This window comes from Podarcis filfolensis (assembly GCF_964270895.1).
Source record: "Podarcis filfolensis genome assembly, chromosome: 9".
NCBI lineage: Eukaryota > Metazoa > Chordata > Lepidosauria > Squamata > Lacertidae > Podarcis > Podarcis filfolensis.
This window is the reverse complement of record NC_139610.1, coordinates 24,870,122-24,889,209: the sequence shown is the minus strand read 5'-3', so window position 1 is coordinate 24,889,209 and position 19,088 is coordinate 24,870,122. Positions and strand designations below refer to the sequence as shown.

Genomic DNA, 19,088 nt, shown 5'->3' with positions numbered 1-19,088 from the left:
GGGCAAAACTGCTTTGACTCGTGGGAAGTGGAAAACCACCCAGACTCATGTTTTCTACGCAGAAGTGTGGATAAGCTCTTAGTTCAGCCTATTCCATCTACAGGGACATTATAAAATTGATACCAGACTTCTGAATCAGTATCTTGATTGTACTAGAAAATGTTCATTTGAATAGCACTGGTTAAAAATAAAGGAGTGAAGTCTAATTTCTGCCACAACAGGAAACATGTATAAAGACAAGAGTGGCAATAGTTTGACACCCACCACATAAAGTTTCAGAGGGACCAGTGGACATCAGGAATGATGATTAGGAATGATTTACAGCAGTTTCCCAAACTTGAGTCTCCAATTGGACTACAATTCCCATCATCCCTGACCACTGGTCCTGCTAGCTTAGAGATGGTGGGAGTTGTAGTCTAAAAGTCTGGGAAACCTTGATTTACATGAATGGGGATCTGGTCTGACCTGGCCCACCAACCCCTCATAAATAATACCACTTTTTACCATAGCTGGTTTGACCGTGGCTTCGCTGACTTCTGAAGCAGCATACAGCTACTGCCATTGATAAGTGGTCAGGGTGCTCCACAAACAGGGGAAATGCTCTGTATGCTCTTATCCGATCTGACAAAGTGCTGGCAAAACATCTGAGCAGATTGGGGTGCTGTCTCTTGTTCTGGAAAACTCTGACCACCTCCCAATGGCGGGGGCTTGCTCAGCACCACCACAGAAGGCACCAACGAAACTGCTTCGGTCACAGCAGTAGCAGCTTATGCAGTGCTGCCACAGAAACTGCCGCTGAAACTGACACGGTTACCCTCTGCAGCCACCACCAAACTGCAGGTGTGACTGGGAAGTGTGTGTGTGTGTGTTACATTGTTGGCATGGGTGGGTTTGATGTGTTTGTGAGCAATCACAGGATAGGACTACAAGCTTGTTTTCTCCTGTTCTGGAGGGCAGGACTCGAACCAACGGCTTCAAGTTACAAGAAAGGAGATTCTGACTAAACATCAGGAAGAACTTTCTGACAGTAAGAGCTGTTCGACAGTGGAACAGACTCCCACAAGAGGTGGCGGACCCTCCTTCCTTGGAGGATTTTAAGCAGAGGTTGGTTGGCCATCTGTCATGGATGCTTTAGCTGAGATTCCTGCATTACAGGGGGTTGCACTAGACGGCCCTTGGGGTCCCTTCAACTCTATGATTCTATGACTAATTCCTGTCAGCAGAAACACCTCAGAAATTCATTTCCCATTAATTTCCCACCCCACCTTACTTTAGCAGAGAAACAGTCTCTGAATTGCAGCGTAATGGAGAAAAGGAAATGGAAAACAGGCAGAAGATCAAGAAGGCACAGGACAGGGCTCAGGGCCTCAGAAACATATACAACGGAGGTTACTAAAATGAAGAACCTGCTACTTCTCACAACTTACTGGTGTCTCAAGGCTGCTCTTGCATGGGCAGCTGTTAATGTTGCTTAAGGAAGGTGGCTTAAGGAAGACAGCTTCTTGTTCCCTGTGGGGTTCTACCTTCCCTATCTCTCTGTGTAGGCCTTGATAAAAGAGACAAACCTAGATCTTTTAAAATCACACTTTGACTAAATGTTGATTGTCAGGGGACATACGTCTAGACATAAACTGAAGCTAAGCTGACAGCTACCGAAAGGAAAGTTAAAATAATACTGGCAGTTAAACCATCTGAACTGCAGCTGACCTCAGCGAGAGCATAAAATAGGAAATATAATTTTAGAAACAACCAGCTCTTGAACCTTGACAGGATTAAATGAACACGAATTTTGATGGATCAGGAGGATTCTAGAAGCTAGATGGTGACAGCTGACAGCCGACAGGCAATTGGGGCCTTGCTTAAATGTTGTTTCCTTCAAACCCACAGTCCTCCCAGAATTCTCCTTGCAAAACCACAGTCTCCACAGTCCCACATCGAAGATGAAATGAGGCCCAATTCTGATTAGTCATTTATTCTTCCTACCAGATGTGCTAAGTGTATAAATCCTTTGAGCTCTGCTGTATAGGAAACATACCATTCCGCTGTATATATACCGTATATCCCTCAATACCTTCCCATGTTGTTGGCATTAAAGGTACAGTAATAGCTTTAGGATCAGGGAGTAAGAGGAGGATATAGATGAACGGAATTGACTATATGTGTACAGGGGCATATGCATGCAGGGGCGGCCCATCTCATTTTGCTGCCTGAGGTGAAATGGTAAGGTGCCCTTACCCCTGTCAAAGTCACGCTTACTGGGATTGTGTGGCAGCAGTTTCCAGGTTCTGCTAGTGGCACCCCTGCCATGGGAGCTGCAATGGTGGCTTCCAAGTTCCAACATGATCTCTCTGGAACTCTGAAGCCATCACTATAACCTTTTCTCCAATGGTGTGGGGAGCACTGTGTCATTGGGATGTTGCCGCCCGAGGCAACTGCTTCTGTCTGCCTCATAGGCGTGCTGGCCCTTGTATGTAGTACACTATCCATGGAAGAAAACCTATTCTCGCCTCTAATGGTGAAGAATCTTTTTTTTTAAAAAAAAAAAGTTTATTTTACCCAAGGAAAAAGAAACAAACACTAAGCAGAAATCTAAGTTCACCCACACCAATGACACCATCAATGACAAACTGTCTTGTGAAAGCTGTAAGGAAAGGTACGTTACAGCAACTCAGCCAGATGGGTGGGGTATTTTTTTTATTTTTATTATAAATTTCTATGGATCTTGTTGCACAGAATAGCATCTTTAACTTCTGGCTCAAGAATTTAGCATTCACAAGATTCCTATACAATTTCCCACAAAGTATTTTCTGTTTTCACATGTTAAAATTAAACAATCAACTATTTAAAAAGATAACATTTTAAGAATAAAAATTATTACCTTCCTCCAAGGCAACCAAATGGTCAACACTCTCCCTCTCTCTTTCAGCGTGGTTAGCAACGGCACTCCCACTTTTTGTCCTCCGAAGAACACTAAAAGCTCTGTTTATTTTTTTAAAAGACCTGCTCCTTATAGAAGAACGTTCAAAATGTCGAGCTGCAGCAAAGGGAGAGAGAGATTTGTTTTTAAAAGGAATAAAATTATGTAGGTTTGGGATAAAGACCTAAATACTTGTTCTGAGAACTATTAAAGGAATGTTCTAAGAACTATTAAAGGAATACACACACACAGAAAGAGAGACACTTTTGCCCTTGCTTCACAGTTACCGTATTTTTCGCCCTATAGGACGCACCGGCCCATAGGACGCACCTAGGTTTTTTGGGGGGAAATCAAGGAAAAAATGTTTATTTCCCCCGCAGGTTTGCGGAGCCATCCCCAAGCTAGAAGAGGGAGACGGAGCGCTCCGTCTCCCTCTTCTGCCTTCAGGGACAGCCTCTCTAGCCTCCGTGGGGCAGCGGCTTGCCCCGCTGTCCCCTGAGCTTGTGGGGCTAGCGATGGGGAGAAGCAAGCTTGCTTCTCCCCCCCGCCAGCCTCCAAACCAGGTCGGGGAATAGCGGGGTGGCGGCGCTCCGCCTCCCCGCTATCCCCCGAGCTTGTGGGGCTGGCGATGGGGAGAAGCAAGCTTGCTTCTCCCCACCGCCCGCCTCCAAACCAGGTCGGGGAATAGCGGGGTGGTGGCACTGCGCTTGTGGGTCCCCCGAGCTTGTGGGCTGCAGGACCTCCCGCCGGGCTTGCAAGGCTTGCGGATAGCTTCCTGAAGCCTGCATTCACCCCATAGGACACACACACATTTCCCCTTCATTTTTGGAGGGGAAAAGGTGCGTCCTATAGGGCGAAAAATACGGTACATATGTCGTCCCACCCTCTTATTTCGTACCTGTCGTGCCCCAAAACGGACTTGCAGGGCTTAATATTGATTAGCAATTCCACAATAGTCCCCAAAAGCAATAATTTTGCACTGGCACTGCAGAATTTCACTCTGACCAGTGTAGTTCATATAACTGAAAAATCTGTAATAATATTAATGCCATGCCAAAGACACATGATTGCAAAAAGAAAAGTGGGGGGGGGGCACTGAGGGTCTTCATTGCAAGAAGCTGTTACTCCTTCCCTGAATTTGCTGGAATAGTTTATTACAGTATCCTCTTTATTTTCAAAAAGCAGTACTAAGCCGTAACAATGTGTCTTCAAAGGCCAAATTGTTATTCTTCAAACAATACCCACTATTATAAATGTGGCCTAATGAATCCATAACACATTCCTCCTTTTCTTTAGGGTTGATAATAAACAAACAGATTCCAAGTTTAAAGATAAAAATTAACAATATATATAAGCCAGTACTACTGCTAGGAAAAAGCTGAGCTGGTTTTTCAAATTTTTTTTGTAGGTTGTTGAAGGGGTAGACTATTTTCCTGAATCGGTGCATTTTCTGGTTCAAAAACGTTTGGCACTTTTTTTGACAGCAATTCCCTATGTTTCCAATTTTGTTCACAGATTTCATATGGTATCAGTAATAACTCATAAAAAGGAGAGATTCTGTGGGCCCATGATCAGATAAGCATGCCGAAAACTGGATATTGTTATGTAGTGATATGTGATGCTCAGATAACACCGCGCTAGAATCAATAACAAAACCTGGGACTGCATTGCCAGATGTCACACAGAAGTATATGCGGAGGTGAAAGACATACAAAGTGACTCACATCTTTACAGTATTTGACAGTTAAGGTAAGGCACATGACTTGAGATGTTCCTGCACTTCTTGTGCAGCTTGTGCATCCCATTATTCTCATTCTACCACCCCAACGCAGTATTACAAAGCCTTTAGCTGCTTTTGTGACATCTCTATATATGCAAAATGAATGGAGAAATGTAAGGTTGGGTATGTTTGTGCTGCTAAACTGCCCCACGCCATAGTGAAATCTCAAGTATTTTGTTATCAATGAGATCATATCAGAATTTGATTTTGAATATTTCATAACGCCTTCCTGCTTTTGTTGTCTAGAACATTGGTAGCACTCTTCCCACCGAAAATTTGTGTTATTTTGTACATTGTGTGACCATTAGCTGATTTATAGAGCAAACTTAAACCCTGATCTGTGCTGCTGGAGGGTGTTAGGATGCACTTGCACACACCAGCCTGGGGGTTGCGTCAATCACTATAGAGGTTCCCATGGCTTTCATGGTAAGTGTGGTACATGGCATGCTGCCACCAGCAATAGCCAGCACAGAACACCAAAATGAGATATTCATGGAGGCAGGGCACAGATGAAACAGAGCTTGCATGAATTCACTGGATCCTAAGGCACTCTGTCCCCCCAATTTGGTGCCAGCACAGACCTAACCCCCCAAAACCCAACCCTGGGAGCTGGAATGCTCTGCTAGGATCTCAAGACCCCCACAGTTTAATATCAGTTTTTTTCTGCTCCCAAAAAGTATGAAATGTCTTCTGACAAGTATATATGGCAGAAGAGGGGCCATTCAGGGAGAAGCGGGCAAAATCTGAGGAGCTTCTCTCTGGTTCTTACTTCTAGTTTGGTTGCTTCTGTGGAGATCTGCAGAGGTGGCTCCTGACTGGCTGTCTTCTGAGGTGGTGCTAAAGGCTGGATTGATTAGGCCTGGCTCATCTGTCATTAAGGCGATGGTGGCAGAAGCAGAGAGCTCAGGGCCAAGGGCAGCTACAGTTAAAGGGGCATTAGAATCAGGAGATCCATCCTGCGAACGCCGTTTTCGTTCCTTGGTAAGGCCGTAATGAGATGCTCCTTTACACCTAAACAAAGAAGGGAAAGAGAAACGTCATGTTGTGAAAACTGTTCAGATCTACTCAGTGGCGTAGCGTGGGTTGTCAGCACCCGGGGCAAGGCAAGTAATTTGCGCCCCCTAACCCGTGGATTTGCCCTAACCCCCAGATGTTGCGCCCGGTGCGGCCGGGCCCCCCTGCACCCCCCACGCTACGCCACTGGATCTACTTGAGGCAAATGGAGACAGACAATAGTGTTCGGGGGTTCTTTATTTTTTTTAATGAGGCGAAATCACAAAAACTGTTTGACCAGAAACAACATAGGACAGAAAAAAGAAAATATGACTCTATCTTACCATGTTCAGTTTTCTGAGCAGACTGTTAGCTTTCATCATATTAAGTTAACAGTAACAAGGCCCAGCAGTTAACATGAATTCATTTTATTAAACAATAAATTAGACTGGACAGTGAGCAACACTATGAAAAGATTTTTGGCATGTCATGTTTTCCCAGAACTAAATAGGAGAGGGAAGGGGAAGGGGGACATCTAATCATAATGGATTAAGTTATTAATTCACGTGAAAAATCTACTTTTTGATGAAGAGCCCCATTCTAGCAACACAGGCCTGTTTGTGGCTGCAGTTCCACTGCATAGGAAACAGAGAGGCAGGTGACTGATCACAACAAAGAACGGAGCCTATAATCAGCTCTTTGTCTTTGGCTAATGAAAGAGGGCAGTGTGAGGCACGAAAGCTTGTCTATGTCAGCTTACGTTTGGGGAAAGAAAAAGCCACACACATAGGAGGCTGCTGGGCTCGACACCATGACAAACAGTGTCTGTCATAGCAGCCGTCACTTTGCGAGCGCCGTTGCATCTGCCTTCCAGATTCAGTGTTCCCACCGCCTTTGCAAAAGGCTTTCCCATAAGCTCACTGAAACAGGCCTTCCTTGTTGATCCACCTGCCTCTTAGTGAGAGTTGGGATGCTTCGGACGGTCACAGGTTTAGGCCTGGTAACAAAAGTCTCTCCCACATAGGCTCCCCACCTGCCCTCTGGTCATATGCTCATTTTCAAGCTCCGTGGCTCAGTCGGCAGAGGATGAGACTCTTAATCCCAGGGTTGTAGGTTTCAGCCCTGCGTTGGGTGAAAGATTCTTGCGTTGCAGGGGCTTGGACTAGATGGCCCTCGTGGGCCCTTCCAACTCCATGATTCTATGGCAAGAAAAGCAAGAAGGCAGACAATGCAGGGGCACCATTTAAGGAGGGACAAAGGGACAGTCCCTCTTCCCACAGTCACACGCATTATTCCCAAGCACACCTACACATCTGGTTATTATGAATACATACACATAAGTACACATGTGTGCGCACATGCACACACACACACACACAACATAACTCTTTTAAATTTAGTGCAAGGACATAAGAAGAGGCTGCTGGATCAGGCCCACTTAGTCCAGCATCCTGTTCACACTGCAGCCAACCAGCTGCCCATGGGAAGCTCCCAAGCAGAAGCCAAGCGCAAGTAATTGGTAGCATGCTGCCTCCAGTTGTGAGGCAAAGCATAGTCATCTTCATGGACAGCCTTATCTTCAATGAATTTGTATATCCTCTTTCAAAGCCATATAAGTTGATAGGCATCCCTGTCTCCCATGGGAGTGATCTCGATAGTTTAACTATTTATTTATTTATTTAATTTCATAAAATTCATACACTGCTTGATGGTGACAAACAAACACCCTCAGAGCTCCCTGGGAAAAGCAGCTGGAATTGCAGCTGGAAGAGACGACTGGAAGAACTCCACAAGATTCTGAGACGGGAAAGTGAACGGTCATAGCTACACAACTTGCAACTCACCAATTCAGAGGCTGAGTCTGCAAAGAGACAGCAACATGGCTCAGAAGACCCAGAATTTAAACAAATATTATTCAAATGCGTACACACACAGTCATTTTCACAGCTTATTGTTACGTGGGAGCAATCCTCTACAGCAAAAAAATCTCTCTTGCTCATGCACGCGCACACGGTTTTCGCACTCTGAGAAATGCCTGACTGCCTCACCACGAGGAGCATTCAAGATGAATTGAATCCTTAATGAGAGTCGCACAATAACCATAAAAACCAGGCCACTCTGAGGAAATTGCCTGTCACTTATCTCCAGAACCAACCTCATTCTGCCACTGCAAAGGTTCAAAACATGCTCCTGCTTGCAATGAATTCCGCTTTTTAATCAGTCTCTAATGGGCTTGCCCCACTTTCTGTTATTGTTCTCTTTTCTGTTATTGTTCTCTTGGCTAAGGTTAGCCAATGACTTTCATACAAATGTCCTCTGTGAAGGAACTCCTGAAACAGCGGTAGCCCTTAATAAGACAATGCTGCTTTAATGTATGGAATGCATGCCAGCGAACTGCCTAATGAAGAGTGCTTTCTGCCGTGCTGCTCCCTAGCTGAACTTGTTCCTCCCTGTTCTGTTTCTGACCAGCCACTTCTTTCTTTGCCTTTCAGGGCTGGCTCACACCTAAGCTCCATGGCAGCTACTTCCAAATGTCCACTCCACAACTGAAATTAGTAGCGCCACTTTTCGGTGCCTGTGAAGGATGCTTCTACAAGCATCTGTCACCGACACATGAAAAGGTGTTTTCACTAGGAGTTGCTAGGCAAGACACTCTATACCTTAGCTGAAGTCCCTCCATCTAAAGCACTGACTTATATTTACTTTGTAACGTTTCCAGGATTGTTGTGCGGATTACAACTAAAGAATGCATGCACAACACTTTGAACACAGCAAAGTGTTCAAAGTTAAGTAGAATGGTTATGATGTTTTTCCTAGTCAAGAACCACTGCACTTATTTTGAAAGTAACTTTAGACTAAATGTTGGTGACAACTCTCATGTACGCCATATGTAAGGTAAAGGGACCCCTGACCATCAGGTCCAGTCGTGACCGACTCTGGGGTTGTGGTGCTCATCTCACTTTATTGGCCGAGGGAGCCGGCGTACAGCTTCTGGGTCATGTGGCCAGCATGACCAAGCCGCTTCTGGTGAACCAGAGCAGCGCACGGAAACGCCATTTACCTTCCTGCCAGAGCGGTACCTATTTATCTACCTGCACTTTGACGTACTTTCGAACTGCTAGGTTGGCAGGAGCAGGGACCGAGTAATGGGAGCTCACCCCGTTGCAGGGATTTGAACCGCCGACCTTCTGATCGGCAAGTCCTAGGCTCTGTGGTTTAACCCACAGCACCACCCACATCCCTACACCATATGTAAAGGGTAAAGGGACCCCTGACCATTAGGTCCAGTCGTGACCGACTCTGGGGTTGCAGCGCTCATCTCGCTCTATAGGCCATGGGAGCCGGCGTTTGTCCGCAGACAGCTTCCGGGTCATGTGGCCAGCATGACTAAGCCGCTTCTGGAGAACCAGAGCAGTGCATGGAAACACCGTTTACCTTCCCGCCGGAGCGGTACCTATTTATCTACTTGCACTTTGATGTGCTTTCGAACTGCTAGGTTGGCAGGAGCAGGGACCAAGGAACGGGAGCTCACCCCATTGCGGGGATTCGAACCGCCGACCTTCTGATCAGCAAGTCCTAGGCTCTCTGGTTTAACCCACAGCGCCACCCGCGTCCCTTACACCATATGTAAGCCACTGCAAATAACTACTATTTTGTTGTTTATTTATATGGTGGGAAGCCTCAGGAACATGCATTACTCCTTTCAGACAAACATTTGTACCTCAAACGTATAACACTATCTGCCACAGCAGCTACTGCTGCCTTTCAGAGACTACTTATGCTGACACTGCTTAGAAAAAAGAAAACAGGATTAAGCCAATGAATTCCTCTCTTAAAAAGAACAGTGGTGCATGGCTAAGTTTGATCACATTGGAACAGTTCCTGCTTAATTTCCATATGGCTTAATTGTCTGCCTTCCAAAACAGGCCATTAAGAAACAACTTAATGACACTGCTAATAATATTTCTGCCACTGAACAGCATCACATCTCTCACAGTGCCCATCAACAGCTTCCATTTGTCCTTGGTTCAAAAGGAAGCTCATTCAGATGCTGCAAACCAGCACTACCTGGAGTGGTGGTCCACAAACTGGTGGTGATCTGCAAACCATCAGCTGCTGGTCATCAACAACTCCACCAAAGTTTAGGTTGGGTGGGATGTTTCAGGGACCAAATATGGTATTGGTCTCTGGCACATGGGGTGGGAAGAAATGGCTGATGCATCACATCAGATAGTTTGAGAAGCACCTCCTTTGGCAGCGTTCCCACATGAGTGCAGCCATATGATAGACATATCGTCTGACCAGACATAATCCCATTGATGTTGTGTCCCCAACAGTTATTTGCCTGGCTATGGGCCCATTTATTATGCGCCACATTCGTGTGAATGAGAAGCAGCTTGGGTCATCAGTTGCTGCTGCTTGGTGCACAGGTAAGAAAGCATTCATGTCCTTGGTTCAAGCTGTTTGGTCCCTAACAGGTTCCTCATTTTGCTTCCCCAAAAGTGAATTGTAAATAAATAGGGAGGAATGCTGTCATTTTGATGTTGGGGTGTGTGTGTGTGTGTGTGTGTGTGTGTGTGTGTGTGTGTCAGGGTCTATCTCAGCCTCATCAATGGATCATGTGGTCTCCAATTCAAACTCCGCAACATGAAAAAAGTTTTATATGCATCACCTCAGCAATCCTCACAATCCTATAAGGTAGGCCAGTGATATTATCCCTGTAGTGTGAGGAAAAAGGCATGTGTAAACTGGAAGGACAGATCCTGAAGCTGAGGCTCCAGTACTTTGGCCACCTCATGAGAAGACTCCCTGGAAAAGACCTGATGTTGGGAAAGATTGAAGGCACAAGGAGAAGGGGATGACAGAGGACGAGATGGTTGGACGGTGTTCTCGAAGCTACCAGAATGAGTTTGACCAAACTGCGGAGGCAGTGGAAGACAGGAGTGCCTGGTGTGCTCTGGTCCATGGGGTCACAAAGAGTCGGACATGACTAAATGACTAAACAACAAAGAGCTAGAACTTCCCTGATTATTTTCTACTACACAGCACCAACCTCTGCCCCAGCAAGATGTTGTTTGTGACCGATAGCAGAGGGATTGTGCCCTACTCCTGCAACAGCTAAGGATATACGATTATGCCTGCAAAGCCTCCTGTATTCTCAGTCAATGCACCACAGGCTACAGGCCGAAGGGATGGATGCCAAAAGGCTCAATCATCTTTACTTAAAAAAACAAAGCAAGAGAGGGTGTGCCTGTTTGTCCCATGAAGATAATATTGCTATAGTTATTATGAAGTATTAAAAAATAAGAAACTGGAACAAATGCTCTTAAAATGCATGGCTGTTTCACAGTACATTGCCAATATAATCTGAAAGCTTCTAATGTCTTGCTTGATTGGGCATGAGTCTGTGTTATTCTACAATCCCTTGGGTAGGGTGGGAAACGGAACCATTTCTTGGGGGGGGGGGGGAAGCCAAACTTTAAATCCAAACGATTTAGATCAAAATTCAGAGAAATTGTGCAACTAGCTTCTCATATCCAGCAAAGCTTTATATCCAGTCGACAACATGTAGATTTTGGAAAGTTCTTAATTTTGGTGGGAGGATACCCCTTTTTCCAACAACATATTCCAAACTGTACAGAAAGGACTGTCAAAAGCAGTTTGCAGGGCCAAATGTGGAAAAGGTAAATGGTGAAAATAGAGTATCATTGTGTTTGCATAAGGTATTCAGTACAGCAAAAAGAACTCTCTGTGTTGTGGCTTGGGATGGAACATGCATGGCTTTAATGCCACTGGTGCTACTACAACCATAACCCCAGACTTAACAGCATCTCCACCAACCAATCACTAACTATTGATCTAGTTTAGACTCAGTACTGAATTCCGTTTAGTGTTATGTGCACAGACCTCAGGCTTGCCTGTTTCCTCGTCCCTGCTTCTCCAGGACAGCTAATTACATTTTATCATTAGTCCACACAAAAAACCCTCCAATAAAGTGTGGTCAGTCTTAACTACAGTTTACTGAAACACATTAGTCTCAAACTGTGGTTTGTAAAGTCCACTTGTTCCTCTAAACTCTAGTTAAGATTAAGTGCAGTTTAGGGTTCCAATACAACCCTAAACTGTGACTAGCTGAAAGTGGAAGCAAAAGCTTCCAATCCCTTCCTTGCAGCCATGGTGCAAGCCCCAGATTCATGAACAAAACACTACACCACTGTTTAGCATTATGCTTGGCTAGATGGATCTGGTATAAGAAACCTGTGTTCTTGCAAACTGAAATTAGCAAAGATATGCGCCTGTGTTACAGGAGTTACAGAATAAGCTTTAATGATTCTGTGGAAGCCCTTCTTGTACTTAGAAACTATAGCCTATTTTAGGGACAAGACACTGGTCCATTTAGCTCAATACTGACTACACTGACTGGTAGCGACTCTCCAGAGTACAGACTGGAGTCTGGTCCAACCCCAACCTAGAGATGCCAGAATTAAATCTAGGACATTTTATGTGCAACGGAGCTACATTTCCCTTCACAGTCCTAGAATTTTGTGAGCATCCTGCTAGTATTATACATTCATGCTGAACATTCAAAAACCTTGGCATGCCTCTCTGAACACTGAGCTGTGATGACGTACTCCTTCTTTCTATGCTTCCTTTGACATTTCGTGTTAACCTTGCACTGCTTCTACAAGTTTTGGATTATATCATGTCCCAATGGGTTTCTTACCATCTCAATGCCATCTAAAACCTCCTCTTTGTTCAGGGATGCCAATTTGGGAAGCTTGTGCCAATACACAATTGGGGCAGCAGTGCCCACATTTGAAGCATTGAATAGTTTTTAAGTGCCCTGGGCTTGGTTCGAAGCATCTTTTAAAGATTAGGCTCCAGACTTCACTGGCCTCCTGGCTCTAGTTGCTCCGAGATGCTGAGAGAAGCCCCAGGCAGATCACTGCAAACAATTGAACACTGTCTTTACACTTCTGCATTTGACAGAGCATGGTGTTAATAGCCTCCCAGAAGTCTGGATTTAGTGACATTTACCTCTGACCTCTGTGACCTTAATACCTCCGACCTTCATCCCCCACTGGCTCTTTTAGGTATCGACATTTCAACAGACAGCACGTCCCAACAGTAATGAGCAGTAAATAACCCGCGTTGTCCAAAGAAAGCACATCGAATCCCGTCGTTAACGCGCCTGCAAAGGGTTGGTTAAAAGTTTAAAGATGTAAATCAGTTGCCAAGTTGACGGTGAGAAGGACGTGAGATGGATGGAGAGGAAATATTGCAAATAAAGGTTTTTAATTAAAAACCAAAAAAAAAGAGGAAGAAAAGACAGACAGTGATTCTCCTGACCTGATCAATTCGCAATCTGACCTCTAGCAACTTGCAAAGAACCTTTTTAAGAACAAAAGTGAATGACAGCATGTGACTATAACCCCGGCACAGCAGGGGCTCCTTGGTTTAGAGGGAAGAAAATTATCTCTCTCTCTCTCTTTCTTTCTGTCTGTCTGTCTGTCAAGAAACAGTAGATTTCTACTCCAATCTTAGCCACATGACTTGAATGTGGAAGTCTCACATTAATACTGCACACCACATTTGAACAAATTGTTTCTTGCCTTCATGATGCTGTCTGAAACATTTCTTTTATTTTTTTATTTTTTATTTTAAATCATGATTCATGTTTTCCCAAATGTTGCCCAACGTGGCTTATTTTCAAACTAAGAACACATGCAAATATCGTCACAGTCCTTCTTGAACTGTAGGCTCACATTGCCAAAGTTGACAGGTCCACGAGTGTCATCTATGAGGGGAGTACACCTGCCTTGAGTGTAGAAGGTCTCAGGCTCAATCCCTGGCGTGCCCAGAAAGGCCGGGTAAAGCTGATGCCTGAAACCTTGGAGAGCCACTGACAGGTGTAGACAATAGGGTGTGACTACGATGAAGCGACTTCCTAGGTTTCCATGATGGTGGGGCAGGAAGAAGGTGGAGAGGGGAAGCTGCAAGGGATGTAGCCACCATGTTGAGGAGACCAAACTTTGTACGATGAAACACAAGCTGTGAAGCTTTGTGTATTCAGCAAATATTATGTCCAACACTGAACAGTGATTCTGGATATTGACTACTGTTTCGTAGAATTCTTTGTCAGCGTGGTGGGAGGATATAGAATCTTATTTTGAATGAATGTAAATGAAAATATCAAATGCTGTGGAACAGTGCTCATGTAATAATGTAGAGATTTCATTGTGTACTTGTTATGGTTTGAAGATTGTCTATTATGTATATGGTTATCGTGTTGCCCAGACATTGCTGACGTTCTCTTTGCAACACAGCGGTTGGTTGGTTGGTTGGTTTGGTTACTCACATGTTGAGGAGACAGCAGACAGTTTGATTCTCCCATCACCCCACTTCCCTTGAGCTGGAGAGTCTCTGTAGCTTTCCTGCTCAGAAAATGAGAGCAATATCATCTGTGTCAGTTATTCTGAGGCACTACACCTATCTAAATATTTTATATTTTATTTTCTTTATTGGTTTTATTGAAGTCTCACTCACACAAACATTTGGGGATTTTTGCTTCATTGCCTGGGTAGAAAGTAAACACGTATTGTGTGGCATTCAACTAAGCCTTACTCAGAGGAGACTTGTTGAAATCAATGGTCCTGACTCAGGCGTGTTGATAAATTCCAAGGTGGTCTACCCTGAGTCAAAAGCAGCTGCTTACCATCCATTGTTTCTTTCCACAAACTTTCGGCCACTGAGCAGGCAATCTAGAAAATGGACAGCTCTTTACAAATATCCAGGGGGCATTGCTAATGAAGCAACTCAGGGGCCCCGCTCCTTGGTTCTTCTGCACCTGGACCCAGACTTCCTGCCTCTTCACCTGGCTTTTTAAAAACTTTAATTTAAAATAATATGTTGCTTACAGGGTTGCTTTCCCTCTGAAATTTGCTTCTGTTTATCTGGAAACAAATTAGCATGTGCAAATGTTACGCAAATATTGGTCACGGGCCTCTGACCTGAATTTTTTAAGGACATAGCAATACCCCTGCACATCTTACTTTTCTTTGAGGAAGCTCAGAGCAGCATACATGGGTAACCCTGGCAGTCTCTTATCCAGGCATTGACCAGACTAGGACACACTTCTGTTTCTCAATGTACCCAAATCAGCTACCCTAAGGCCATTATATACAGTGGTACCTCAGGTTACATACGCTTCAGGTTACAGACTCCACTAACCCAGAAATAGTGCTTCAGCTTAAGAACTTTGCTTCAGGATGAGAACAGAAATCGTGCTCCAGCGGCACGGCAGCAGCAGGAGGCCCCATTAGCTAAAGTGGTGCTTCAGGTTAAGAACCGTTTCAGGTTAAGTACGGACCTCAGGAACGAATTAAGTACTTAACCCAAGGTACCACTGTATCTGTTATTCTACTCATGGGTATCCCCCATGGAATAGAAATGCACACATATTCCAAAGCCATCAGCTTTGGATGAGAGTGACTTTCACTCTCATGTCCTGTATACCACATTGCATCAAGCATCTGATGTGCTGGCAGAATGAATGCAGACATATTTAAAACAAATCCTGCTTGCTTTCTGTAAGTATAGCTGTAACAGCCTGTCAACACAGATGGCTAATCCTCCCAAAATGACCAGCTTTTAGATATATAATGCTCTTAGATCTATCATAGAAAGCACTATTCCTTATAATGTCCCAGATGGGGAAACTCTGGATTTTTTTTACCCTGAGAATCTTAGCTTTTTCTTTTGAAAAAAACAACAAGAAGCCGCTAGCCCTCATGGTGTCCATTTGCAAACAGCTCCAAAATTCAGACTCAATACAAGATTGAGCACAGGCTGAAGTCTTTATACCCATGGATATATCTAGTTTCCTTAGACTATTTATTTTTCTTCTCTTCCTTCTATCATAGATTGGAATAGTTATATTAGCAAGCGTGTGTCTCCCCAATTCCCCAAAGGCTTCACTTTAAAATATGCTTTAACATTTACTTTCCTGCTTCCGCAAATTAAGTCGCAAACTCTCCCACTTCCAGGCACAAAAGCAATATAGACTCTACTTCTCTGCAAATTCGCTTTCAAACTTGCTATTTCATGCAATGACATACTGCTGTTGGATTTTTCTGTTTGCCATGGGCCTAGCGCAGCGCTATTTTTCTAGAAAAAGAGCCGGAACACCTCCCTCATTCTTTTTGAATGTCAATGGCACCCACCAGAGAGGTGCCTGAACTGAGTTCCTGTGAGTTTCCCCTGAAAAAATAAAAGCCCTGGCCTAACTTATCATCTTTTATCCACCAACTTTTTCTTCAGTATCTGTCTTTTTCTTCAGTATCTGTTTTCTTCAGGTGTCTTCTGGACTCACAGACAGGAGGCATCTCAGAAGATCACCAAATGGCTGACAACTTTTGCCCCACCAAACAAGGCCAGGATTAGTCCATACAAAAGGTATGTACTTTCTGGGCACTGCGGTGCTATTAACATGATGGACCTATAAGCACCACCTTATATTAGAAGCCTACAGACTTCTACACATATCTACATGCTTCCAGCTACTATCCAGAACACACCACAAAATCCATGGCCTACATCCAAGCCCAACTGTTTTTCTGGTCCATTCAACAGAGATGCACATCTTATGGGTTTCTCAGACCATAACACCCATCCAGTAAAGTAAAGAAGCAGATTAAGTAGGTCAAATTGGCATCCAGAAATTGCATATTACAGGGCAGAATAGTGACAGAACGCCATTTGTTGTCATGTATAGCTCCAATGTATCATTAAGGATCCACAGCCATTTTTGGACATTTCCTTCGCACCGGCTTTGAGTGGCAGGAAAGCCCTCACTTAAACACCCCTAAAAATAAAACTGCTACTCACCAGCAACAACAGGTCACATAACGGAGACACAAAAACAAGGACCAGGTGCTGCAACAGACAGAAATGCCAAATCTATCCCCATATATCAGAGATAAAGGTAAAGGTAAAGGGACTCCTGACTGTTAGGTCCAGTCATGACCGACTCTGGGGTTGCGGCGTTCATCTCGCTTTATTGGCCGAAGGAGCCGGCATACAGCTTCCGGGTCATGTGGCCAGCATGACTAAGTTGCTTCTGGCGAACCAGAGCAGCGCACGGAAACGCCGTTTACCTTCCCGCCAGAATTACCTATTTATCTACTTGCACTTTGATGTGCTTTCAAATTGCTAGGTTGGCAGGAGCAGGGACCGAGCAACGGAAGCTCACCCCATCGCGGGGATTCAAACCGCCAACCTTCTGATCAGCAAGTCCTAGACTCTGTGGTTTAACCCACAGCGCCACCCGCATCCGGCAGGGCTATTTATTCAGCTCTCAGGAACTCAGTTCCGGCACCTCTCAGGTGGGCGCCACTGCCATTCTCAGAGAATGAGGGAGGTGTTCATAGTGAGTTCTGGTACCTCTTTTTCTAGAAGAATACCACTGGGGATAAGGGAATATTTTTCACCCTAATGGCAGCATTTATTGATGTGTCTTCATGGCCAGTGTGGTGTGGCAGTTGGAGTGCTGGACTAGAACTTGGGAGACCAGGGTTCAAGACCTCACGTGGCCATGAAGTTCACCGGAGCAGTCACCACCACCCCCTCACAGGGTTGCTGCGAGGATAACATGGAGAGAAGGGGAATCATGTATGCCACCTTAAGCACCTTGGAGGGAAGGTGGGATATAAACGTAATCATCAGCATCCCCATCTTCCAAGGGCTGTGGGAAGAGGCTGGTTGGTATTTTCTTGTGAGCGAATGGGAAAAGAGAGAGACTCTCTGCCAATGGGTACTATTTCCTTCCCTAGTAACTGGTGCAGATGACGGAGTGACCTTAGGGCCTATGGGTCTGGTAGATATGCTGTCTACACTAATAATAATAATAATTTATTATTTATACCCTGCCCATCTGGCTGGGCTTCCCCAGTCACTCTGGGCAGCTTCCAACAAAATATTAAAATACAGTAATGCATCAAACATTAAAAGCTTCCCTAAACAGGGCTGCCTTCAGATGTCTTCTAAAAGTCTGGTAGTTATTGTTCTCTTTGACATCTGGTGGGAGGGCATTCCACAGGGAGGGTGTCACTACAGAGAAGGCCCTCCGCCTGGTTCCCTGTAACTTGGCTTCTCGGAGTGAGGGAACCGCCAGAAGGCCCTCAGAGCTGAACCTCTTTAAAGGGCTTATCCACACTTCCATTTGCCCACAGCTTTCCCCCAGGGAAACCTGCAGTTTAGCACTGAATCGGAGCAAATGGCAACCGGGTATTCCAGGGACTACTGCTTGCTCTGATTTATTGCTATAGGCTTTCCAGGAAAAAGTGACAGGGCAAAGGGAAAACTGCTCAGACCCATGCCTAGAAAGCACAGGAGAAGCAGAAGTGTGGGTGAGCCCTCACTCTAATGCTGTGGTTCCCAACATGGGGCACACACCCCATAGGGGGGCAATTTGATTTTTAAGGGGGGCAATTTGGAAGCTTGTTTACACCAAGTAATGGCCTTTTAGGATTCCTCCACATGAATAGGAGTTCACTTTTTTTAAAAATAATAATAAGAATTATATGTCACGGGGGTGGGGCACCAAAAGGTTGGGAACCAATGTTCTAATGGTATATCCCAAAGATTCCTGAGAATCCTAGTTTGATAAGCTGCTGCTTCTTCATATTGCTACAGTTCCCAGAATTATCTGGGGTGAGAGATTGACAGTCAAACCATTTTAAGCCACGGGATATGTTGAGCGAAAACAGGAGGAAAAACAGCATTTCTCCCCCCAATCATGCATTATTTCTCATTTGAACAAAACAAAAGCCATCCACATAGTCACATGTGGAAAACAGGAGCTATGAAGCATAACTGATGTGTACAAACCACTCTGAAGTGGTAGAAGTGTGCATGCCTGCCAAATGCTATTTTTGTTCCCCTGGCCTTCCATGGCACAGGACACGCAAAACAGATTCCTTCCATTAAGCAGGAATTCTCACCATTGTCTGCAAAGCTCCCCTGATGCTCAGTGGCACTGCATGGCATCCCAGGGTATAGATTTTTAATTGCTTGTCAGCATGTACCGTATTTTTCGCTCTATAAGATGCACCAGACCACAAGACGCACCTAGTTTTTGGAGGAGGAAAACAAGAAAAAAAATATTCTGAATCTCAGAAGCCAGAACAGCAAGAGGGATTGCTGCGCAGTGAAAGCAATCCTTGCTGTTCTGGCTGCTGTGATAGCTGCGCAGCCTGCATTCGCTCCATAAGACGCACACACATTTCCCCTTACTTTTTAGAAGGGAAAAAGTGAGTCTTATAGAGCAAAAAATACTGTATTTACCGAGTGGCGGAAACATCTCAACAACCAATAGCTGGAGAAACCTGGATGAAAATA

General features: G+C 44.7%; 1 protein-coding gene across 9 annotated transcripts in view; it reads right to left on the bottom strand.

The window, feature by feature from the left end:
- The window catches only part of LNX1 (ligand of numb-protein X 1), a 120,342-nt gene that overhangs the window by 33,294 nt on the left and 67,960 nt on the right, over positions 1-19,088 (bottom strand). For all 9 annotated transcript variants that reach the window (XM_083630318.1, XM_083630323.1, XM_083630319.1 and 6 more), the window contains 2 exons: positions 5,467-5,708; positions 2,879-3,034 (listed from right to left, as the gene is read on the bottom strand). In XM_083630318.1, coding sequence (XP_083486444.1) covers positions 2,879-3,034; positions 5,467-5,708 — 398 coding nt within the window. The remainder of the gene's footprint in view (positions 1-2,878; positions 3,035-5,466; positions 5,709-19,088) is intronic.